The sequence below is a fragment of the Aquarana catesbeiana genome, linkage group LG01 (assembly GCF_042186555.1).
Source record: "Aquarana catesbeiana isolate 2022-GZ linkage group LG01, ASM4218655v1, whole genome shotgun sequence".
Lineage (NCBI taxonomy): Eukaryota > Metazoa > Chordata > Amphibia > Anura > Ranidae > Aquarana > Aquarana catesbeiana.
This window is the reverse complement of record NC_133324.1, coordinates 373,195,519-373,215,270: the sequence shown is the minus strand read 5'-3', so window position 1 is coordinate 373,215,270 and position 19,752 is coordinate 373,195,519. Positions and strand designations below refer to the sequence as shown.

General features: G+C 40.1%; 1 protein-coding gene across 1 annotated transcript in view; it reads right to left on the bottom strand.

The window, feature by feature from the left end:
• AGTPBP1 (ATP/GTP binding carboxypeptidase 1) overlaps window positions 1–19,752 on the bottom strand; it is a 320,556-nt gene that overhangs the window by 118,546 nt on the left and 182,258 nt on the right. Inside the window, exons 15-20 of the mRNA XM_073633531.1 lie at window positions 17,367–17,450; window positions 15,320–15,406; window positions 15,088–15,236; window positions 11,256–11,343; window positions 9,160–9,304; window positions 3,541–3,694 (exon numbers count right to left, since the gene is read on the bottom strand). Of these exons, the coding sequence (XP_073489632.1) occupies window positions 3,541–3,694; window positions 9,160–9,304; window positions 11,256–11,343; window positions 15,088–15,236; window positions 15,320–15,406; window positions 17,367–17,450 (707 nt within the window). The remainder of the gene's footprint in view (window positions 1–3,540; window positions 3,695–9,159; window positions 9,305–11,255; window positions 11,344–15,087; window positions 15,237–15,319; window positions 15,407–17,366; window positions 17,451–19,752) is intronic.

Below are 19,752 nucleotides of genomic sequence, written 5' to 3'. Positions count from 1 at the left end.
TGCCTTCGTCACACTCCCACATAATATGGTTGGGAGAATGAGGAGGGCTAATGGGGGTATACGGATCTTCCGCTTACAGGAGAGAAGTGCTATGTCAAAAGACATCAAAATGATGTTTCATTAATTGGAGTGCAGAATATAGTTTTTGTTGAAATTATTTATTCCAGGGTGGTTGTATATGGTTAGTCTTGCCCTAGGCTAAATAATTCAGTTAGAAAGGTACTGTTAATAACTTTGGTATTGATGAAGATAGTTTGAATTATTTTGGGATTTTAACCCTTTTAGAGTAAACAATTACATATTTTATTCATATGTAACTGTTAAGATATGTTAACTCATAAAATAGAGGTTGTATTGCTTCAGATTAGAATAAACAAAAACATAATTCTAGGAACTAGTTAGGTAATAATATATTTGTTTTAAGAAAAGAAAGAAAAAGCTTCCATTACTTCTGGATTATTGAATATATTTGTCCTAAAAAGTAATAAATCTATTGTTATTACCTGATAATATATAACTGAACAAGAATTTCCTTTATATTTATATTAAGAATTTCACTTATATATTCTAAGGCTATATGAATCAGAAGTAATAAGAAATATAACTGGAATGTAACATGATACCACACAGTGTGTGACTATCAGAATGCAGTTACATTCAGTTATAAATATAGGTTTTTTTATAGAGAACAATCTCTTAGTATAATAAATGAAGAGATATCAGGAATTAGGATGTCAGTCCATTGAATCTTCTTGGTCCATGGATGATGTGGCATAACGGCCTCTTTTGTGAGAATGATGATTCCCATTTTGTTCTGAAATTTTCTGGGTGCTGCCTGAAGGTGAAGATGATGCCATTCTTCTGCGTGTGGGAGTGTTGCTGCTTGTGGGTTCTGTCAGATTTAATTTAAAAAGGGTTTGTTGTAGTTCATCTGCTGATCTGCTTCTGTAAATTGTACCTTGGTAGTTAAATCTGACTGAAAAGGGGAAGCCCCATTGATACATAATGTTGTGGCGTTGCAGTTCCATTAGTTGGGGTTTCATGGATCGTCTTTTAGTAATAGTAAGTTGGGATAAGTCAGCAAAAATTTGATAATTGTGTCCTTGAAAATTAAGTTCCTTTTTTTCTCTTGCAGCAATTAGTATTTGTTCTTTCGTTCTGTAATAATGAAATTTTGTGATTATATCACGTGGGGGTCCATCTTTCTTTTTGGCTGTGAGGGCTCTGTGTACTCTGTCCAGTTCTAAACGTTCAATAGGGATATCTGGCTTTAGTTCTTGTAATAGAGCAGTAATAGTAGATTGCAGGTCTGTCACAGTTTCAGGTATTCCCCTTATGCGCAAGTTTGAACGTCTGGCTCTATTTTCGTAATCTTCGAGCTTAGTTTGAAGTATTAAATTCTCTTTTTTTAATTGTTCCAATTCTGTTATATTTTCTTGGGTTGTAATTTCAATTTCATCCATTTTTATTTCTAAGGCTGCGGTGCGGTTTCCCAGCTCTCTTATTTCTTTGGTTAGGCTTTTTGTTATTTGGTCTGAGGTTTGTTTTAAAGCCTTATGAAGCATCTTTTCAAATTGTAATAATATTACTGGAGATACTGAGGAGGCTTGTGGAGAAGTTTGTGAGAGGATTTGTTCTGTATCTGACTCAAATGGAGAGTCTTGCTGTGACATTTTCTGTCTGTGAGAGCGCCCTGATGCTGTATCTTGTGAGGTGACTGGAGCTGCTTCAGCTGCAGTGAGTGCCTGTGAGCTCTTTGTGAGGTGATTTTTATTTCTGCCACGGTTTCCTCCCAGTACCATATTTCCTGCCCAAACTTTCACAGTTTGTTCCCTGGGGCAAAAAGGTTCAAATGGATACCTTTTGAGCCTGCAGGCTCCGCTTTGTCCTTCTCTTCTCTCCTCAGCGGTGTGGAGCTCTAACAATGCATGTCTGCTCTGCTAGGCTCCGCCTCCTGCCCCCCTCTGCCTTTTGTTTTGCCTTCAGCAAGTGAAATGCATGCTCAATTGGGTTAAGATCAGGTGATTGACTCAGCCATTGCAGAATAATTCACTTCTTTTCCTTCAAAAGCTCCTGGGTTGCCTTTGCAGTGTGTTTTGGATTATTTTCCATCTGTAATGTGAAGTGCCGTCCAATTAACTTTGCTGCATTTGGCTGAATCTGGGCTGACAATATATCTCTAAACACTGCAGAATTCATCCGGCTGCTTCTGTCTTCTGTCACATCATCAATAAACACCAATGACCCAGTACCACTGGAAGCCATGAATGCCCATGCCATCACACTGCCTCTACCATGTTTTACAGATGATATTGTGTGCTTTGGATCATGAGCTGTTCCAAGCCCTCTCCACACTTTTTTCTTCCCGTCATTCTGGTACAGATTAATCTTAGTTTTATCTGTCCAAAGAATGCTTTTCCAGAACTGGTCTGGCTTTTTTAGATGTTTTTTGGCAAAGTCTAATCTGGTTTTTCTATTCTTCAGGCTTATGAATGGTTTGCACCTTGTGGTGAACCCTCTGTATATGCTCTTGTGAAGTCTTCTCTTGATTGTAGACTTTGACAATGATAAGCCTACCTCCTGGATAGTGTCCTTCACTTGTCTGGATGCTGTGAATGGGTTTTTCTTTACCATAGAGAGGATCCTGCGATCATCCACCACTGTTGTCTTCAGTGGACGTCCAAGCCTTTTTTTTCTGTTGCTGAGCTCACCAGTGCATTCTTCTTTCCTCAGAGTGTACCAAACTGTTGATTGGGCTACTCCTAATGTTGCTGCTATCCCTCTGATGGATTTGTTTTATTTTTGAAGCCTTACAATGGCCTGTTTAACTTGCATGGATATCTCCTTTGAACGCATGATGTAAGTTCACAGCAATAGATTCCAAATACAAATACCAGAATAAACTCCAGACCTTTTACCAGCTTAATTGATGAAGCAATAACGAAGGAGTAGCCCACACCTGACTATGAAACAGCTTTTGATTCAATTGTCCAATTAGCTTTGGTCTCTTGAAAAAGGAGGATGGCTATTCTTAAGAGCTGTAATTCCAAAACCTCCTCCGATTTGAATGTACGTACCCTCAAATTAAACCCGAGACTGAGAGTGTGTACTTTCAGCCCATATCCATTATATAACTATAGCTTGAATATGTTTTGGTAAATACCTGAAAAAAACAAAAATTGTGCCTGTGTCCAAGTATATATGGACCTAACTGTATAAAGTGTCTAATACAGCTGCCTCTTAGTACTGAATCAGCTGTTAAAACAAAACAGATCACCTTCTCTTTAATTTCAATATTATTTTAAATGCAAGCTCTTGAGTGTTCTAGAGTTTCTTTGTAATAGCCATTAGACAAAACTGTAATAAGCTGCTTAATGCATTTTAAGCCAATTAAAAGATCTGTCATTAGCTTTCTGAAGCTCTACTGTCAACAAGGAAAATGGCCTGTATTCTTAAAGGAAAATTCTATATAAATGAAACATGATCTTCAGAATGATGGATGAACACACATAAAATTGTTCTCAGACTATTCCTACTTACGGAACTGATAGACATGCTCATAGTAATTGGACTCGGGCATTGCTGTTATGGTGACTACTGGGCATCCATTTCCAGCTAGAGTTTCACATAATACGTCTTGGCGAAAGTAGATCTGTTGAGGATTGTGAAGGGAGTCCAGTTTTTGCAGGTGCATCTTTTGCAGGAAAGCAGAAATAAATACACATTATGCACTAGCAATTATTATTTCTCTTCATGCAATATGTGCATTGTCAAAGCTAAAAGGGCATCACTGTTTATTTTAATAGACAACCCTTATAACCCTCCTATTACATTAGGAACAATATTCACATCTGTTAGGTCATGAGTCAAAATGACCTGCACAGGACATATAATCACAAACTAGCTGCCCGTCAATCAAGAATATAAAAGTATTTTCATGGCAGCAAACAAAAAAGAACATATAAATTACTTCTAAATCTTTCTTTTGATAAATCTACACATTGCAAAGAAAATAACTTACTTACAAGTATTCAGGCATCTAGTGCAGCTGTACATAGTAATCAATCAGCTTCTGAGTGCTCCAGTTTTAGTAAATCCCCCCTAAGAGATGCGGCTTTGAAATCATGCAACTTCCCTTGAAATCACACGATTTCTAAGCCGCATGTCCATGCGACGTGGAAGACATCTGTGCGACTTCATGCACAGATGTCTATGCAAGTTGCACCTGAACTTGCAAAAAAGTAGTGCAAGAACTACTTTCATTTGACTGCCTCCATTGCGGACAACAGGGTGCAACTTGTCAAGTGTTTTGAAACTAGCGAATCGCATGACAAGTCGCACTGGTGTGACCGAGAGCCAAGTGTGAGTGTGATTTTTACAAATGAATTTCTTGCATGTCACCTATGTATTGGTTTTGTGGTCCAGATGGGCAGATCTAACACCTTACATGTTTTCTACCAGCAATAGTCTATAGCAGCTGAGGTGGAGGAGATCATAGCTGCATCAGGCTGAACCTTTACAATGGTTGCAGCAGCAGGAGAACGTATAACTTAGGCCCATTTCTCAGTCTTTCGATCTTTCCTTTAGGAAAATGCTTTGCTGATACAGTTTACGGTCATCGTACTGTGGCCACTGTTCAGTTATTTTGCTGGCAGCTATTCACTGCTGTCATTTGTCAAGGTTTTCACTTTGGTGGCATTGTAGTCTAGGATCAATAAAGTTTTCAAAACCTACTTGATGATACATAGTTATGCATAGTGCTGATAAGGACATTCTTGTTCACTTTAGGACAGTATGACACCAGCAATGTTGTGTCAGTAAAAGCAAACTTAGAAGAGGTTACAGGTCTTCCCACCACAGTTAGAAGCTTTTTGGAGAGCTCTGGTCAGTTTCCTTACAGTCCTCCAACATGGTTTCCCTCTCCTGTGGGATGTGAAGAAATTGCGACATTGCAGTCTTTTACTCACATTCAGCAGTACCCGCATCCCTCGCCTCTTTTTAGTTGCACCACCCCCCCGGTGGCTTTTCAGTGAGGACCTAGGCATACCTAGATTTTGCATCACAAGCTTTCCAAATTTTGATCTCATATTACACAGGTTTATTAGGTTTGCACTGCCTATAGGGATAGTGTTCTCTGAATTTGTTTATCCTCTGTAATGTGGGGTCCAGTATTGTACATTAGAGGTAGAATCTCTATCCATTTATCTCATGCATACCTGAGTATTGCCAACTTGTCTCTCTTGAGCAGGTCTAGCATTGTGGTTAATAAAGGGATTAACTCCTGCTTTCTTTGACTACTAAAGAGTTTAATATGCAATAAAGTGTGAGTCAATTAGGCAGGCCATACACGGTGAAAATTTTTTGCCACGGGTTGCAGGAAAGAAATTCCTACGATTCCCCCATCAACACAGATAGTGCTGACAGGGGAATCCCTCCTGTTGAGCAATTGTCTGCTCCCGGCAAATGGGTGGGGGTAGCTGTCCCCACCGGGAGAAGACAGTGATTATCGCTAGCAGCTATAGCAGCCATTAGTGATAATCGCAAGAGAATCTGTCAGGCTGGTTGCACCCAAGTTGATCGATTAACTTGGTACATTCAGCCTGCCCATTAATAGTTCGAGATTCGAGCCATGTGTGGCCGGCCTAAGGCAGTCATACAGTAGGTTATCGACCCAAAAGGAAGAAAAGTCATACAATTTCAAAGAGAGAGAAAAAGTAGTGTAATGGTAACGTTGTTCTGCTATGAAGTGAAATGGGTCAAACTGACCTGCAACATAATACTAGGGTTAAACATATGGCAATATTATTCAAAACACAACTGCTGGTTTCAGGAAGGTATACCCCACTTGCCCTCCGGAAGATTTACCCCCCTTCATGACCAATTTTTGCTAAGCAACACTTCGCTACTTTAATTGGCAATTGCGCGGTCATGCAACACTGTACGCAAATTAAATTTTTATCATTTTTTTCCACACAGAGCTTTCTTTTTGTGGTTTTTGATCAGCACTGGGATTTTTATTCTTTATTATATAAACAAAAAAAGACCAAAAATTTTGAAAAAAATAAATAACGATGTTTTAATTTTTGCTATAAAACCTAGCAAATACAAAAAAAAAAAACAATGTCTTCATAAATTTAGGCCAAAATGTATTCTGCTCCATGTCTTTGGTTAAAAAAAATCCCAAGTAGTGTATATTAATTGTTTTGCGTGAAAGTTATAGCATCAAATTTTTTTTTATACTAGTAATGGTGGCAATCAGCAACTTATAGAGGGACTGTGGTAGTGTGGCAAACAATCTGACACTAACTGCCACTGAGTGGGAACTGACTAACTGCCACTGACATCACAAGTGACACTAATAGAGTGATTAGTGCTAATAATATGAACTATCATTGTACTAATGACACTGGGTAGAAAGTTTGTGCCTAGGAAGTGTTAATGTGTGTACTATGTGCTGCTTTTACTAAGGGATCTAAGGGATCTTCCCCAACCATCCAGTTGCACATATAACATGTAATAATGATAATATATTAAATTAGATGGTACAGAAGGAAGGTGTCCTCTCCCAAGTGAGGGAGGGAGAGGACACCTTCCTTCTCTACCATATACCCTAATTTAAAATATTATTATTATATGTTATATATGAAATTTTCAGATTGAGGAAGGTGTTTTGGGGTTCACTGTACTGAACATTATATGTGATATCATCCATTTACTTGCTTTTATGGGTAAAGCGGTGTATGAGTATGAACCACTTCCCATCCAGGCCAATTCTGGCACTTCGCTCCTACATGTAAAAGTCATCATTTTTATTCTAGAAAATATTACTCAGAACCCTCAAACATTATATATGTTTTTTAGCAGAGACCCTAGAGAAAATAATGGCGGTCGTTGCAACTTTTTATGTCACACCGTATTTGCGCAGAGATTTTTCAAACGCGTTTTTAAAAAAAAAGAATTTCATGAATAAAAAAGAAACAGTATAGTTAGCCCAATTTTTTTGTATAATGTGAAAGATGATGTTACGCTGAGTAAATAGATACCTAACATGTCACGCTTTAAAATTGCCCACACTGGTGCCAAACTTTGGTACTTAAAAATCTCCATAGGCAACGCTTTAAAATTTTTTAAAAGTTACCTGTTTAGAGTGACAGAGGAGGTCTTGGAATTGTTGCTTTTGGCTCTAACGCACATGGCAATACCTCACATGTGTGATTTGAATGCCGTTTACATATTATGGGCACGACTTACGTATGCGTTCACGTGTGTGCGCAAGCACACGGGGACGTGGGTGCTTTAAATTTTTTTTTTATTTTTTTATTTTACTTTTATTCTTTTATTTTTACACTTTCTCTTTAAAAAAAAAAAAAAAAAAAAAAAAAGATCACTTTTATTCCTATTACAAGGGATGTAAACATCCCTTGTAATAGGAATAGTGCAGGACAGGACCTCTTTATGGAGTGATGTGAGGTCTATAAGACCCCACATCTCTCCTTCAAGCTGGAAAGGCTAGGATAAAAAAAAAAAAAAAAAACTCTCTCGGCTCGGCCTTTCCAGCCGCGTCACTGGCATTTTTTACTTCCACTGACCCGGAAGTGACGTTATAACGTTGCGCCCGGTCCTCCGACGGTCAAAGAGATGACTAGGGACCATCTGGTCACCGGAAATCTCTATGTTCAACTTCCGGCAACGACCTGATTTGTTCTGTAGCTCGCTGATCGCAGGGGACGAGCCAGGAGAAGCTCCGGAGGGCGACGTCCCGCTGCCTGTAAGAATGATCAAGCGGCTGAACTGCTGCGATGATTTTTCTTACGGTACACAGAATCACCGGCTGAAAAAGATGATATCTGGATGATGCCTGTAGCTGCAGGCACCATTCAGATATCCCCACTCAAAGTCCAGGACGTTATATGACGGCCTACGGGCGGGAAGTGGTTAAAGTCCTGCATACTTGAATTTTTTCTTTTTACACTATATATTAAATGAAACATACCTAATTTGGCCACAAGATGGAGCTACGTTTTATAAGAAATCCCTATGACTTGGCTCTATCTAGTGGCCAAATGCAGTATTTTGTTCGTTTTCAATCAAAATGCACAGGATATAACCGAGTACCATTCATTTTTTTTATTTTTGCACAGTTCGCACAGAATGTATATGATTGATTGGTAATTCATAAACAAGCAGTGGAGTGAAATATTCTAAATAAAATGAAACAGTGAAATAAATCTTGAATAAAGTCAAATGAAAGTGTACTTTCAAATCGTCCACCTGGGCAGAAAAATAAGTCAATAAAGTCCCTCCATAGTGAAAAATTAAAACATGTGAGTCAGTGAAAAAAATCGTTCATAGAAATCCACAGAAAGCACACAAATCTTCCAACTGTGATGATATCTTCCAACAAAGGCTAAATAGTCCTTCACTAAAACTTAAGTAACCCACTTTCTCAGTATATGTGAACATTATTTGTGACGTTGAATTAAAAATCTGTTGGGAGAGCACACAATGGCATCTTCGCCTTTCGTGCCAGATGACCTTGTCCTGGGTATAACAGAGGTGTTCATTTAGATGCATCCCTGCAATTCATGGGTGGATAACAAATGTGGCCCTTTTAAGGTAGACCCCACTGGTTTAGTTGAATATGATGCATGTGCGGCCCAGTTTATTGGTTACTTTGCTTTAATAGAATTATTTAGGATATAACATGTCCTTTTTGGAGGCAGTCAGAGGGTACGAGGTCTGGCAGTTCCTGATCTCCATACTGTCTCCAAATTTGTGTGCTTGGATGCCCGGGCAGATGATGGACAATAACTATACATGACTTCTAGCTAAAATGTCAGACTCAGGTAAAGTATGCAAAGTTAAATAAAGGAGAAATATAAACTTTCAGAAGTAAGCTTGCACAGTAATAATAATTACAGGCTGACTAATCTGGTTCCTGCATTAGCCAATTGTCACGTATTCTCTCACGAGTTTTAAAATTTGGGGAGCTTTGACTTCATGACCTGAAATAAAGGCAAAGCCAAAATAACAACATGTTTGATTTGAATAGGATTCTATAGAACAGCTGAATATTTTGATCTACCATTCCAATAAGACACAGAATTCACACACATAATTCCAACTTTAAAAATATCTTAAGTAAGTGACAAACCTTACCTTCAATGTAGAATATGTGTAAGGGTAGTGATAAGCAAAATAACAGACGTCATCTTTATGTGGAAAAGTGACAGTAAATGTCAAGGTATAGTATGACTTTCCCTTCTGACCTCCTGTAGCTATTGAACTTCTGGAGAAATTATTTCTGTGAAAAAAAAAAACCTTGATGATACATTGTTAAATAGTCCCTGGTTATTCATTATGACCAAGGAAAAGTTAGTTAGCACTGAGTGTCTTTAGTAAATGATATTGTATCATACATAACTTAGATTTTTTTTGTTTGTATGTTGCCAATTTTCCACAGTATGCTTACTAGCTAGGAAAATCTAAACATAATAAACTACCATTAAACTACACCCAAATTATGATCTAAAACTAACATATTTAAAACCTTAGCTGTCATAACCTGGGATTCTAAAGCAGCCAGCCCATAGATGATTTGATTTTCTTGTGGTGGAAGGAAAAAAAATTGCTATATTCACCCATCAACACAGTCAGCGTTGATTGGGGAATCCCTCCCGCAGCACTTTTGTGTTCTGCCAATGGGGGGGAGAACACGATTACTGCTAGTGGCTATATCTGGCTTGTTGTACCCAAGTTAACCTACAGGTTGACTTGGGTACAATCAGGCTGCCCATAGATGGACCATATCTTGGCCGGTCCCTGCGGAACCAGCCGAGTTACATCATATGTACCTGCCAGTGCCTCTAGGGTCCCTCCAACTTGAGTATCCAAGACTCTGTCAAATGGGAACGTTCAGGCAAAGCCAGCCAATCACTGGCTCTGCCTGAACAACTCTCCCACTTTTTGACAGAGAAAATGTGCCCTGCTGCTACAAGCTGTGTTCAGATAGAGGCTACTTGAGGGAGATCAGAGCTGTTGACAGGCAATTTTAGATGACAGGTCTGCTTCAAATATTTTTTTTCTACAACCTGCTGACTTTTTATACTGCAGATGAACAGCTTTCATATTTAGGCTCAGTTCACATATATGCCAATCGGATGCGTTTTGAACTGCATCTGATTCCCATAACATGTAAACCGGATCGGCTTGCAATGGAGCCGGTTCACACATGTCCGGGGCGGATGCGATCCATTTTTGAAAAGAGTCCTTTGGGATTTTAGGCCACACCAGACTCCTTTTTAAAACTGTCTGCAAACCGCAGCCAAACATGTAAATGGGAATATACATATACTGGAGGTTTCTGTCACAACAAGCAGTACATTTATTACCTGAAGTAGTAGGCGTTAACAAGACCTATCCTTAACCCATTATTTTCCAGGGGTCATTGATATCTAAATGCCCAGGCCAAATTTTGCAGGTGTCAACATGTGTAGATTAACTTGATAACAGCTCTATGACAAATCTGCATACCTAAAAAATGTTCATAGTTTAAGGACATATAAGACTTTATTTGGTATATTGAATAAAAACAGTGTTCCTTTTTATTATTATAGTCTTATAAATGCAAACAAATGTTAAAAAAAAGGTTCTACTATAATTAATTTATTTTTATATCTTATGATAATTACAATATAGAGGCTAAGTTGGGTAAGGAAGGGGGAGGGGGGAACACAACATCAACTTTGCACTTCTCTTTTAAGCTAAAATCCAAGGCTGTGTTCATTTAGTGAGAATATAGCAGCCCAATGCAAAATAAATGTGTTCATAGTATAGCTACTATTATAGAGGAAGTAAAGCCTGATGGGTTTTACTTCCTCTTTTGTTCCCTGCAAACCCTGCAAAGTAAAAGCATAATGGGCTAGTATGCATCACATACTAGCCCATTATGTGGCACTTACCTGCAAACGAAGCCCGTGCTGTCCCCGCTGGAGGCCGCATCTATCTTCGCCCCTCTTCCTTCCAGGGGCGCGTGACGTCACTCCCGCACATGCGTGTCGGAGCCACCAGTCACGTCACTCGCTCGGGAAGGTCATTCATCGGCGCACTACAAGGTAAATATCTCATAAACGGCGCACGTTTAGGAGATATTTACAGTACCTATAGGTAAGCCTTATTCTAGGCTAAAGTTCTAAACAGGGGTTTACAAACACTTTAAGTACATTTACATGCCAATACTTGATTTTAACACTTACTTGTAATAACAAATATCTGTTCCAACTCGAACCCACCAAGGTCTGGAAATCAATGCCTCCTGCACAGAATACATGAGTGGCTGCATGCCTTGTGGATAAAACAAGAGATAATACACTCTTTACTATCAGGGCTAAATATGATTCATTAATAATAGTAAAACGCCCACATATTAAATGATGTTAGATGGTCAAATGGAATCTGATTGGTCGATGTGGATGATCCAGACCTCCACCCCCACACATTTTTTATTAAAACCAGCTCCATTGCTTACATCAGAGAAGACTTGAGGATTTAGCACATGTGCATATCTATTTTCAAGCAAATAAAAATTTTCAAATGGCTGATTGAATTACAATCCTTACAGATATGGCTGACATGTTTATAGACAAGAATACATTAAACCCCAAGTGAACCTTCACTTTAAATCAGTTTTTATACATTCCATTTATAGATTCCAGAAGCATCAAAACAAAACGTTTACTGTCTAAGGCTTCATGTACATGGGATGTTGTTTAACCCCTCCTGAATGATTTAACTTAACAGCTAGAAACTGACGTCTAAAAACATCTGTTCAGCCGCGTTTACATGCTGCGTTTAGCCGGTATGTAAAATGAAAAAGTCAGTAAACAAAACGCTGCTAAACACGAGTTACCACTGTTACAAGCATTTGGCGTTTCAAATGACTCTTAACATCCACCCTGAACGCATTTTTTTGCGTTCCAAAAAATGCTTCTAAGCTCAACTGCCTAGAAACGACTATAAATGACCCTGTGTACATGTACTGATAAGATAACAGAGGAGAGTTCGGGGTAGCTGAAAAAAAACGCCCAACTGCTCCTAAGCCTGGGTTCACACTGATGCAAATTTACAGCGGGTTTGATGTGTTTCAGAACACACTGATGTCATGGTTATGCAATAGAGTTTTGTCTGTCAGCTTACCTGTCTCCATGTGTTCATCTCTAGAAACCAGCTGACTCTCACCTGACTGCTTTTACAATCTCTCCTCTGGCTCTACCCCAGTTCCTATCAGAGAACTCTATATTAACCTCTGCACTGCAGGCCAGCCCTGCTAATCAACCTTTGTGTGTTTTGGCTTCCTGTGTCCTGCCTGCCGTGTGCTCTACGTTTGTTTCTGTTACCGACCTTGTCGTGTTCTCAACTATTCCTGTCTGCTTGTGACCCTGACCTTTGGCGTGTCCCCGACTATTCCTGTTTGCCTGTGACCCTGAACCTTGGCGTGAACTCTGTTATCCTTGTCTGCTTGTGGCCCAGACCTTGGCTTATTCCCTTACTATCCCTACTGTGGGTGTGAGCTGAGGGACCCTGGGGGTTGCAACCTGGAGCCAGTTGCAGCCCAGTCCATCCTCACCACTAGAGGCTCTGGTGAACACCTGCTGGCTCTAAGACTCCGCGCCCCAGGGAATCTTACGCTCTAACCCCGGTGGGATCCGTGTTGGTGTTCCAGCGGCCCTGCCTTCCTTACCACCCTGACTCCCATCCGCAGCAGTCAGCCGTAGGGTCCACTACCTTGTGGTGCACTCCTGATTCCAACGGTGTGCATCTGTCACCTAGCCTCAAGGTGACCTGACAACAGATTTGCAGGTCATGTAAAAAGCATAGTATTCCATGGCTTTGGTTCACATCTATGCATTGCGAATTTGGTGTGAGAAAAAAAAAAAGGGTCCTGTGCGTGTTGACTGCGGGTGCGATCGGAATTCATATGGTGCAGTGCAAATTTTATCTTCATAGGCTTCAAATGAACTTGCAGTAAACTCGCAGCACACAGTTCACATTTCTGTAAATTGTTCACTGTCTGCCTCCTGAAATTCACGGTAAAATCGCGGTAAATTCATGGTAAATTCGCACATAGTCACCTCAAACTGCAAGGCAAATTCGCACCTCACACAGGACAAAAAAATAGATCAAATTTGCAGTACATCGCATCGCATAATGTGAACCTAGGCTTAATGTCTGTATACCAGCAACAGTGTACATGAGGCCTTACAGCTTTTTATCTTTCTAAAACAACCACAGCCTGATTACAAAAGCCTGTTCCCTGCCAGCAGCTACAGTGTAGAACCCCCTGCCACTTTGTGTGGAAACAATGGTCTCAGTGAGGCAGTCCAACACGCCCCCTAGTCAGACATATATCTGAGAAATGAGCAAAACCTCTGCTCACAGCTGTCTGGAGAGCACAGGCTCTATATGAGGTGGGTCAGGCCTATGCAACTAGATCACCAATTCCACAAAGAAACTGAGGTTTCCACCCTGAAGTTGCTGACCGGGATAGGCTTTTCTATTCAGACTGTGTCTGAAATTTAAAGAATACAAACTATTATGCCCCGTACACACGGTCGGTTTTTCCGATGGAAAATGTTCGATGGGAGCCTTTTGTCGGAAATTCCGACAGTGTGTAGGCTCCATCGGACAGTTTCCATCGCACAAAATTTGAGATCTGGATCTCAAATTTTCCGACAACAAAATCCGTTGTTGGAAATTCCGATCGTGTGTACACAATTCGGACACACAAAGTGCCACGCATGCTCAGAATCAAGCAGAAGAGCCGCACTGGCTATTGAACTTAATTTTTCTCAGCTCTTCGTACGTGTTGTACGTCACCACGTTCTTGATGTTTGCAATTTCCGACCAACTTTGTGTGACCGTGTGTATGCAAGACAAGTTTGAGCCAACATCCGTTGGAAAAAAAACATGGATTTTGATGTCGGAATGTGTAATCGTGTGTACGAGGCATAAGACTTTGAAAATGTTTTGTTCTGATGCCACTAGAATATATTAAGTGGATTTAAACTGAGGAGGAAATTGGGCTTTAACCACCATCGGCATGTACTGTATACACATAGGTAGACAAGTTCAGTAACTCAGACCACGTAAAAAAGTTCCCTGTTCACAATGTACATTGCAGGAACATTAGCCAGAAGATATTGTTCTCTCCCGCACCACTATCTTTTTATATCCCGCATGTGTGCTGCAGGTCTCTGCAGGTCCCTGTGCATGCGCACACGCTGGTTTCAGGTAGTGGATCTTGTTTAGACCTGAGACATGTGTGTGCATGTGTGAGGATCACCCCAGGCATTTACAGGTGTGCCACAAGGAAATAATAAAAATCAACCAGCGCTGATCACTAATGCAAAATACTAAAAGCAGCTGAATACTGAGGATAAAATCTATCAAATCCAACCAGACAAATGAAAAAAGCAGTACAGCGCTGACAATGTCCCTAAAGATAATCAATAAACATAAATGTCCATAAATATAATGTCCATAAAGAGAAAGGGGAGTTCCAGATGAAGATCCCAATGTGCAAGTGATATCCAATAATGATAAGTGACTGATAAAGTGATAACAATCCACCACCAGTATGATACTGGTGGTGGATTGTTATCACTTTATCAGTCACTTATCATTATTGGATATCACTTGCACATTGGGATCTTCATCTGGAACTCCCCTTTCTCTTTATGGACATTATATTTATGGACATTTATGTTTATTGATTATCTTTAGGGACATTGTCAGCGCTGTACTGCTTTTTTCATTTTTCAGGTGTGCCACAAGGCCCAAAGATCTGCAGCACATGTGTGTACACAGAGTTTTGCGGTGCGCATACGTCCTGTAGGAGAACTACCTCCTGAAGTGTGTGATGTGGATATCCCAGGAGGCAGAGGGGACCCAACAATAGTCTTGCCTAGGTGAGGAATGAGAAGAGGTAATAAACCTATACAATAATGAGGGGGAATCATCTAGTTATGTAATCGGAGTGGGGAGAAAAAAAGGAAAGAAAAACAATGTTTTCATTGGTAAAAATCTCACCATAATTAAATTGGCTGTTAGACTTTTCACAATTAATGATGTTAAAGCGATAAGCAGTCCCAGGTTTCATGCCACTAACTTCAAAGTAAAACCACTGGTGGTAATGATTGCTGTTTATATCTGAGTTCAAGATGAGATCATATTCATTTCTAGAAAATAAATCACAGGTCACCTTCTTGTTATATGGAACTGTTTTTTTCTACAGCAAGAAAAATTAAAAGGACAATCTCACTTTCTTATCTGAATGACCTTCCGCAGGTTTCCAGATTCAAATTTGGAGTTGAACTTGAGGACATCACTCTCATCTGGAATGGCACAGCTGCAAAGAATTAGAGAAAAGAAAAGCATTAACCTTTATATTCCCCAATAATGACTGTCATAATAATAATGGTTCACTTTTTTTTTTTTTTTTTTTATCCGGGATAGCATAGAGGTAACAAAACAAAGCCACCAAATTCTCATCTGGCTTAGAAAAATTGCTCTATAATGTGAAGTATCTGTATCATACAATTACAAACAGCTGCTACAAACCAATAAACATCAATGTTTGTACACATAAATTGCATTTAGGGACATTCTTGGATAAATATCCAAAAGTTTCAGAGCCGTATCACAAATGAATAGAAGGTTGCAATGCTGAAGAGATTTATTCCTACAAGCAGGGGGTGTCCGTTTCACAAATTCTGCAGGGCAAAACTGTAATACCGCGTACACACAAGCGGAATTCCCGTCAGAAAGAGTCCGATGGGAGCTTTTCATCGTATATTCCGACCGTGTGTATGCCCCATCGGACTTCTTCTGTCGAATATTCAGGCGGACTTAGATAGAGAACATGTTCTATATTATTCCCACGGAACAGATTCCTATCGGGAAAACCGCTCGTCTGTATGCTGTTCCGACGCACCAAAAACGACGCATGCTCTGAAGCAAGTACGAGACGGAAGCTATTGGCTACTGGCTATTGAACTTCCGTTTTCTAGTCCCGTCGTACGTGTTGTACGTCACCGCGTTCTGGACGGTCAGAATTTGGTGTGACCGTGTGTATGCAAGATAGCTTTCAGCGGAATTCCGTTGTAAAAACCTTCAGAGTTTATTCCGACGGCAAAACCGGTCGTGTGTACAGGGCATAAGACTCTATCAGTCCAAATACTTCATAGTATGGAATAGGAAACTCATGGAAGCCGTACTTCAATAGACTAATGACATATTTTATGTTATTTTCTCTAGAATTTCTTAAAAAATTAGTTTGGGACTTACAGGTGCAGGACAAGAAAAATAAACAAAAAAAACAGACATAGACATTGAAATGTTTAAAGTATAACTAAAGTCAAAACTGTTTTTTTTTAGTTTTCGATAGAGTGGAGAGGGATTAGAACGCCTGTCAGTTTGTATTGCTATCCCCTGTTAAAGAGATTCACCCTCTCTATTTGTCTTGTTTACCATTTTCATTGAAAGTAAAAGAAAATCCCAAATGTTGGACTGTCCCCAGAAGAGTAACAGAGGAGAAATCTTTCAATGGGGACACTAGTTCTGGTGACCTAGGAATTCCCCAAGGAATTCCCTTAATTTGCAGGGATTTCCTCTCACTTACTGTTTGGCTATGGGACAGGAAGTGAAGGGAAATCTCTACGATGGGACATAGGTGATGAAAAAAATCTGACAGGGGTTATAATTCTCCCCTACTCTATCCATAATGAAAAAAAAAGTTTTGCCTATAGTTCTACTTTAACTATTCAGAACAACAAGGCACGTTTTTAGGTAATGCTTTGTGTTCTGTCACATCATACAGGTCTATTAAAATTTCTAAAGCAACTGTATTGAGAAGGAATTAATGGTAAAAGCCTGCTTTAGTCTTAGTCCAGATACCCAGAAGAGCTCTATCAAAGACCCAATACATTGGGGTGTATCACATATTTGTACATTTTCCCCTGCCTCCCACAATGCAGAGCTTTGGGAAGACAATTGCCAGGCCCAAACAATGTTGTGTGCCTAAAAATGTGCAAATGCATACTTTCAGAAGCGGCAAAGGCTTTTCAGGGGACAGCAAATAGGGAGCGAATAGGGCAAAAACAATCAACCCCTGTTTCTGCTGCTAAGCTTACTTTGGTTCATTTACTTACTATATTTGGCAACCAAGGTAATCCCAAGCTATTCCTTCAAAAGATGTAAATTCATTTTTCAAAGAAGGTGCTCTAAAAAGTACAGTCTACTCCACCCTCCTATTACAGTGTGTTGTAGTGAATTTTCAGCAAAACTATTAAAAAAAAAAAGTAACTTACCTGGAATTATCAAGATCATATACTATCCGGTCTATTATATCATTTGGATGAATCAGTCTTTCAATATCTTGGGATATTTTTGTCCTATGGAAACAAAGTTAAACAACACTTTTCAGAGGATTAGAAAATTTTTTTTTTTTTACAAAGCACTCAAATTGTAGAAGATATCATTTGTTATACAGCAACTACACTATCAAGACTATGGGCAGATATACAGTACATGAGGAAAAGATTTGAACTCATGTTAGGATTTACTGCAGTCAGAGGCTCAGAAGGTCCTTTACTATTGTCTTAAAAAAATGCCTATCACAGGAACAAGAAATGAGGAAAACAGAAGTTAAAGGTGTTTTTTTTTTTATTTGTCTTTTTTTTTTTTAAGTAGCGAAATGCTAGAACCTCTGGCAGCTTTCATTGTTGTCTATTTCCCTTTTGATGATTTCCCTTCACTTCCGGTCTAGTAGAAGATGGCCCCTGATAAGAAAGTAATTAGAAGTCTCTCTAACAGAGTCCTGTATTTATTTATTTTTTCATTCTTTATTTAGAAGAAATTGTAATTCTTCTAAATAACAAATCCATTAAGCCTCGGTTCACACTGGGACGACTTGTCAGGCGACCTAGGTCGCCTGACAAGTAGCGTCCCGTTCAGTACAATGGAACCGTTCTAATCGGAGCGACGCAAGTCGCTCCGACTTAGAAAAAGGTTCCTGTACGACTTTGGGGGCGACTTGGGGCGACTTGCATAGACTTCTATACAGAAGTCGTTTTGCAAGTCGCCCCGGCAGTCGTGTGCAGGTCGCCTCGGTGAGGCGACCTGCAAGTCGTGCCGCCTCTGGTGTGAACCGAGGCTTAGCAGAGACATCAAAACATTGTGTACAGCAAACGTCCTACACAAATCCATAAAAACAAGTCCAGGAAATCTGAAGGCACTGGACCCCAGTGTAGACATTGCTCAAGACAATTAGGTCAACAGAGCTTCCTGTGTACACAACTAGGGCATACAATCCCCTTATTTTAAGGGGAAAAAACAACACACCACCCCAGTGGGAATAACAAGCAAATGAGGGTAGTTGTGAGGGTAAAGGCGTGTGTGCGGGGGGGTGGGGGTAAAAGAAAGACCAAAAAAAGAGATAGGTGAAAGTGAAGGAAGATGGTAGGGGGGGTGGAGGGGGGTTGGAAGATGGTACAATAGACGCCCCCGCAACAAAATACCCCCAGCAATAATAAATCCACTTCAGCAACAATAGTCCCCCAGAAGCCAGCATCAAAAGAACCTACAGCAGCTGGTAAAAACAGTAGATCCCTCTCAGTAACAATTGACCCTCCAGCAACAATAGACCCTCCCTCAACAAGAGATTCCCCCAGGCACAATAGATCTCCCAGCAGGCAGCATCACTAGACCTTCCAGCACACCCCAGCGCCCCTTGCCATTACATAAATTCAGTGCTGGCGTTCCACCGTGTTGCTCCTGAAAAAAAGCCCTGTGTTTGGTCCTTGTAAAAGAAATAAGGAGTCCAAATGTTCCAGTTTTTCCTTTTGTTCCTTCAACATCATGGTTAGGTTCTCCAACTCTTGAATCTCAGTAATGCGAGTGGGTCAGTGTGTCCTGTTGGGAGATAGAGTGCTTTTCCATAATGCTGGAATGCAAGCTTTTGCTACGTTGAGTAGATGCTTCAATACATAATTTTTGTACCTCTTATTGGAGAGTGGCATATCGTGTAAAAGGTGAAAGGGGTTCTTTACAGGGGAAGGCTGCAAACTCAAAAACTTACCTCACAGAAGTGATGGCAACAAGAAAGGCAACCTTGCAAGTAAGGGTAGACAGAGGAATATCCCTAGTAGGTTTAAAGGGCAGTTTTTAATGAGCTGACAGAACCAGGTTGAGTCACTTGGGAATGTACAGAAGGAATATCCTGTATAAAGGCTTTCACTAGGGAGTGAGTGGCAAGCAGTCTCTCATAAAGAACTGTTAAGTTTTAGATTCAACTCCTAATGGTACCCAAAGCCAAATGCTGATCCAGACTAGTCTGGAGAAAAGACGTGATTCATCTCACTGAGAACTTCCCTGAATGGAATCCTTACCTTGCACGATGGTAGACTTTGCGAGAAGTCAATTTCCTTGTTTTCAGGAGTCTAGGAATGACAGACTCTAATAGACCCCTGTCCCTCAGGAGCATGGGAGCTAAACCAAGCTGTGAACGCCACAATAGAGAAAAAGGTGGCAAACCAGCTTCTGGGACAGAAGATCTGGATGATCTGAGACCGCCCAGAGAGTCTGCCAAAAGCTTGATGTGTTTTGAGTACCATGTTCTCCTGCACCAGTTTGGTGCAATGAGAATCGCTGGGATCCTCTCCATCTCAATCCTGCGAAGTAAGCAAAGAAGCCAGG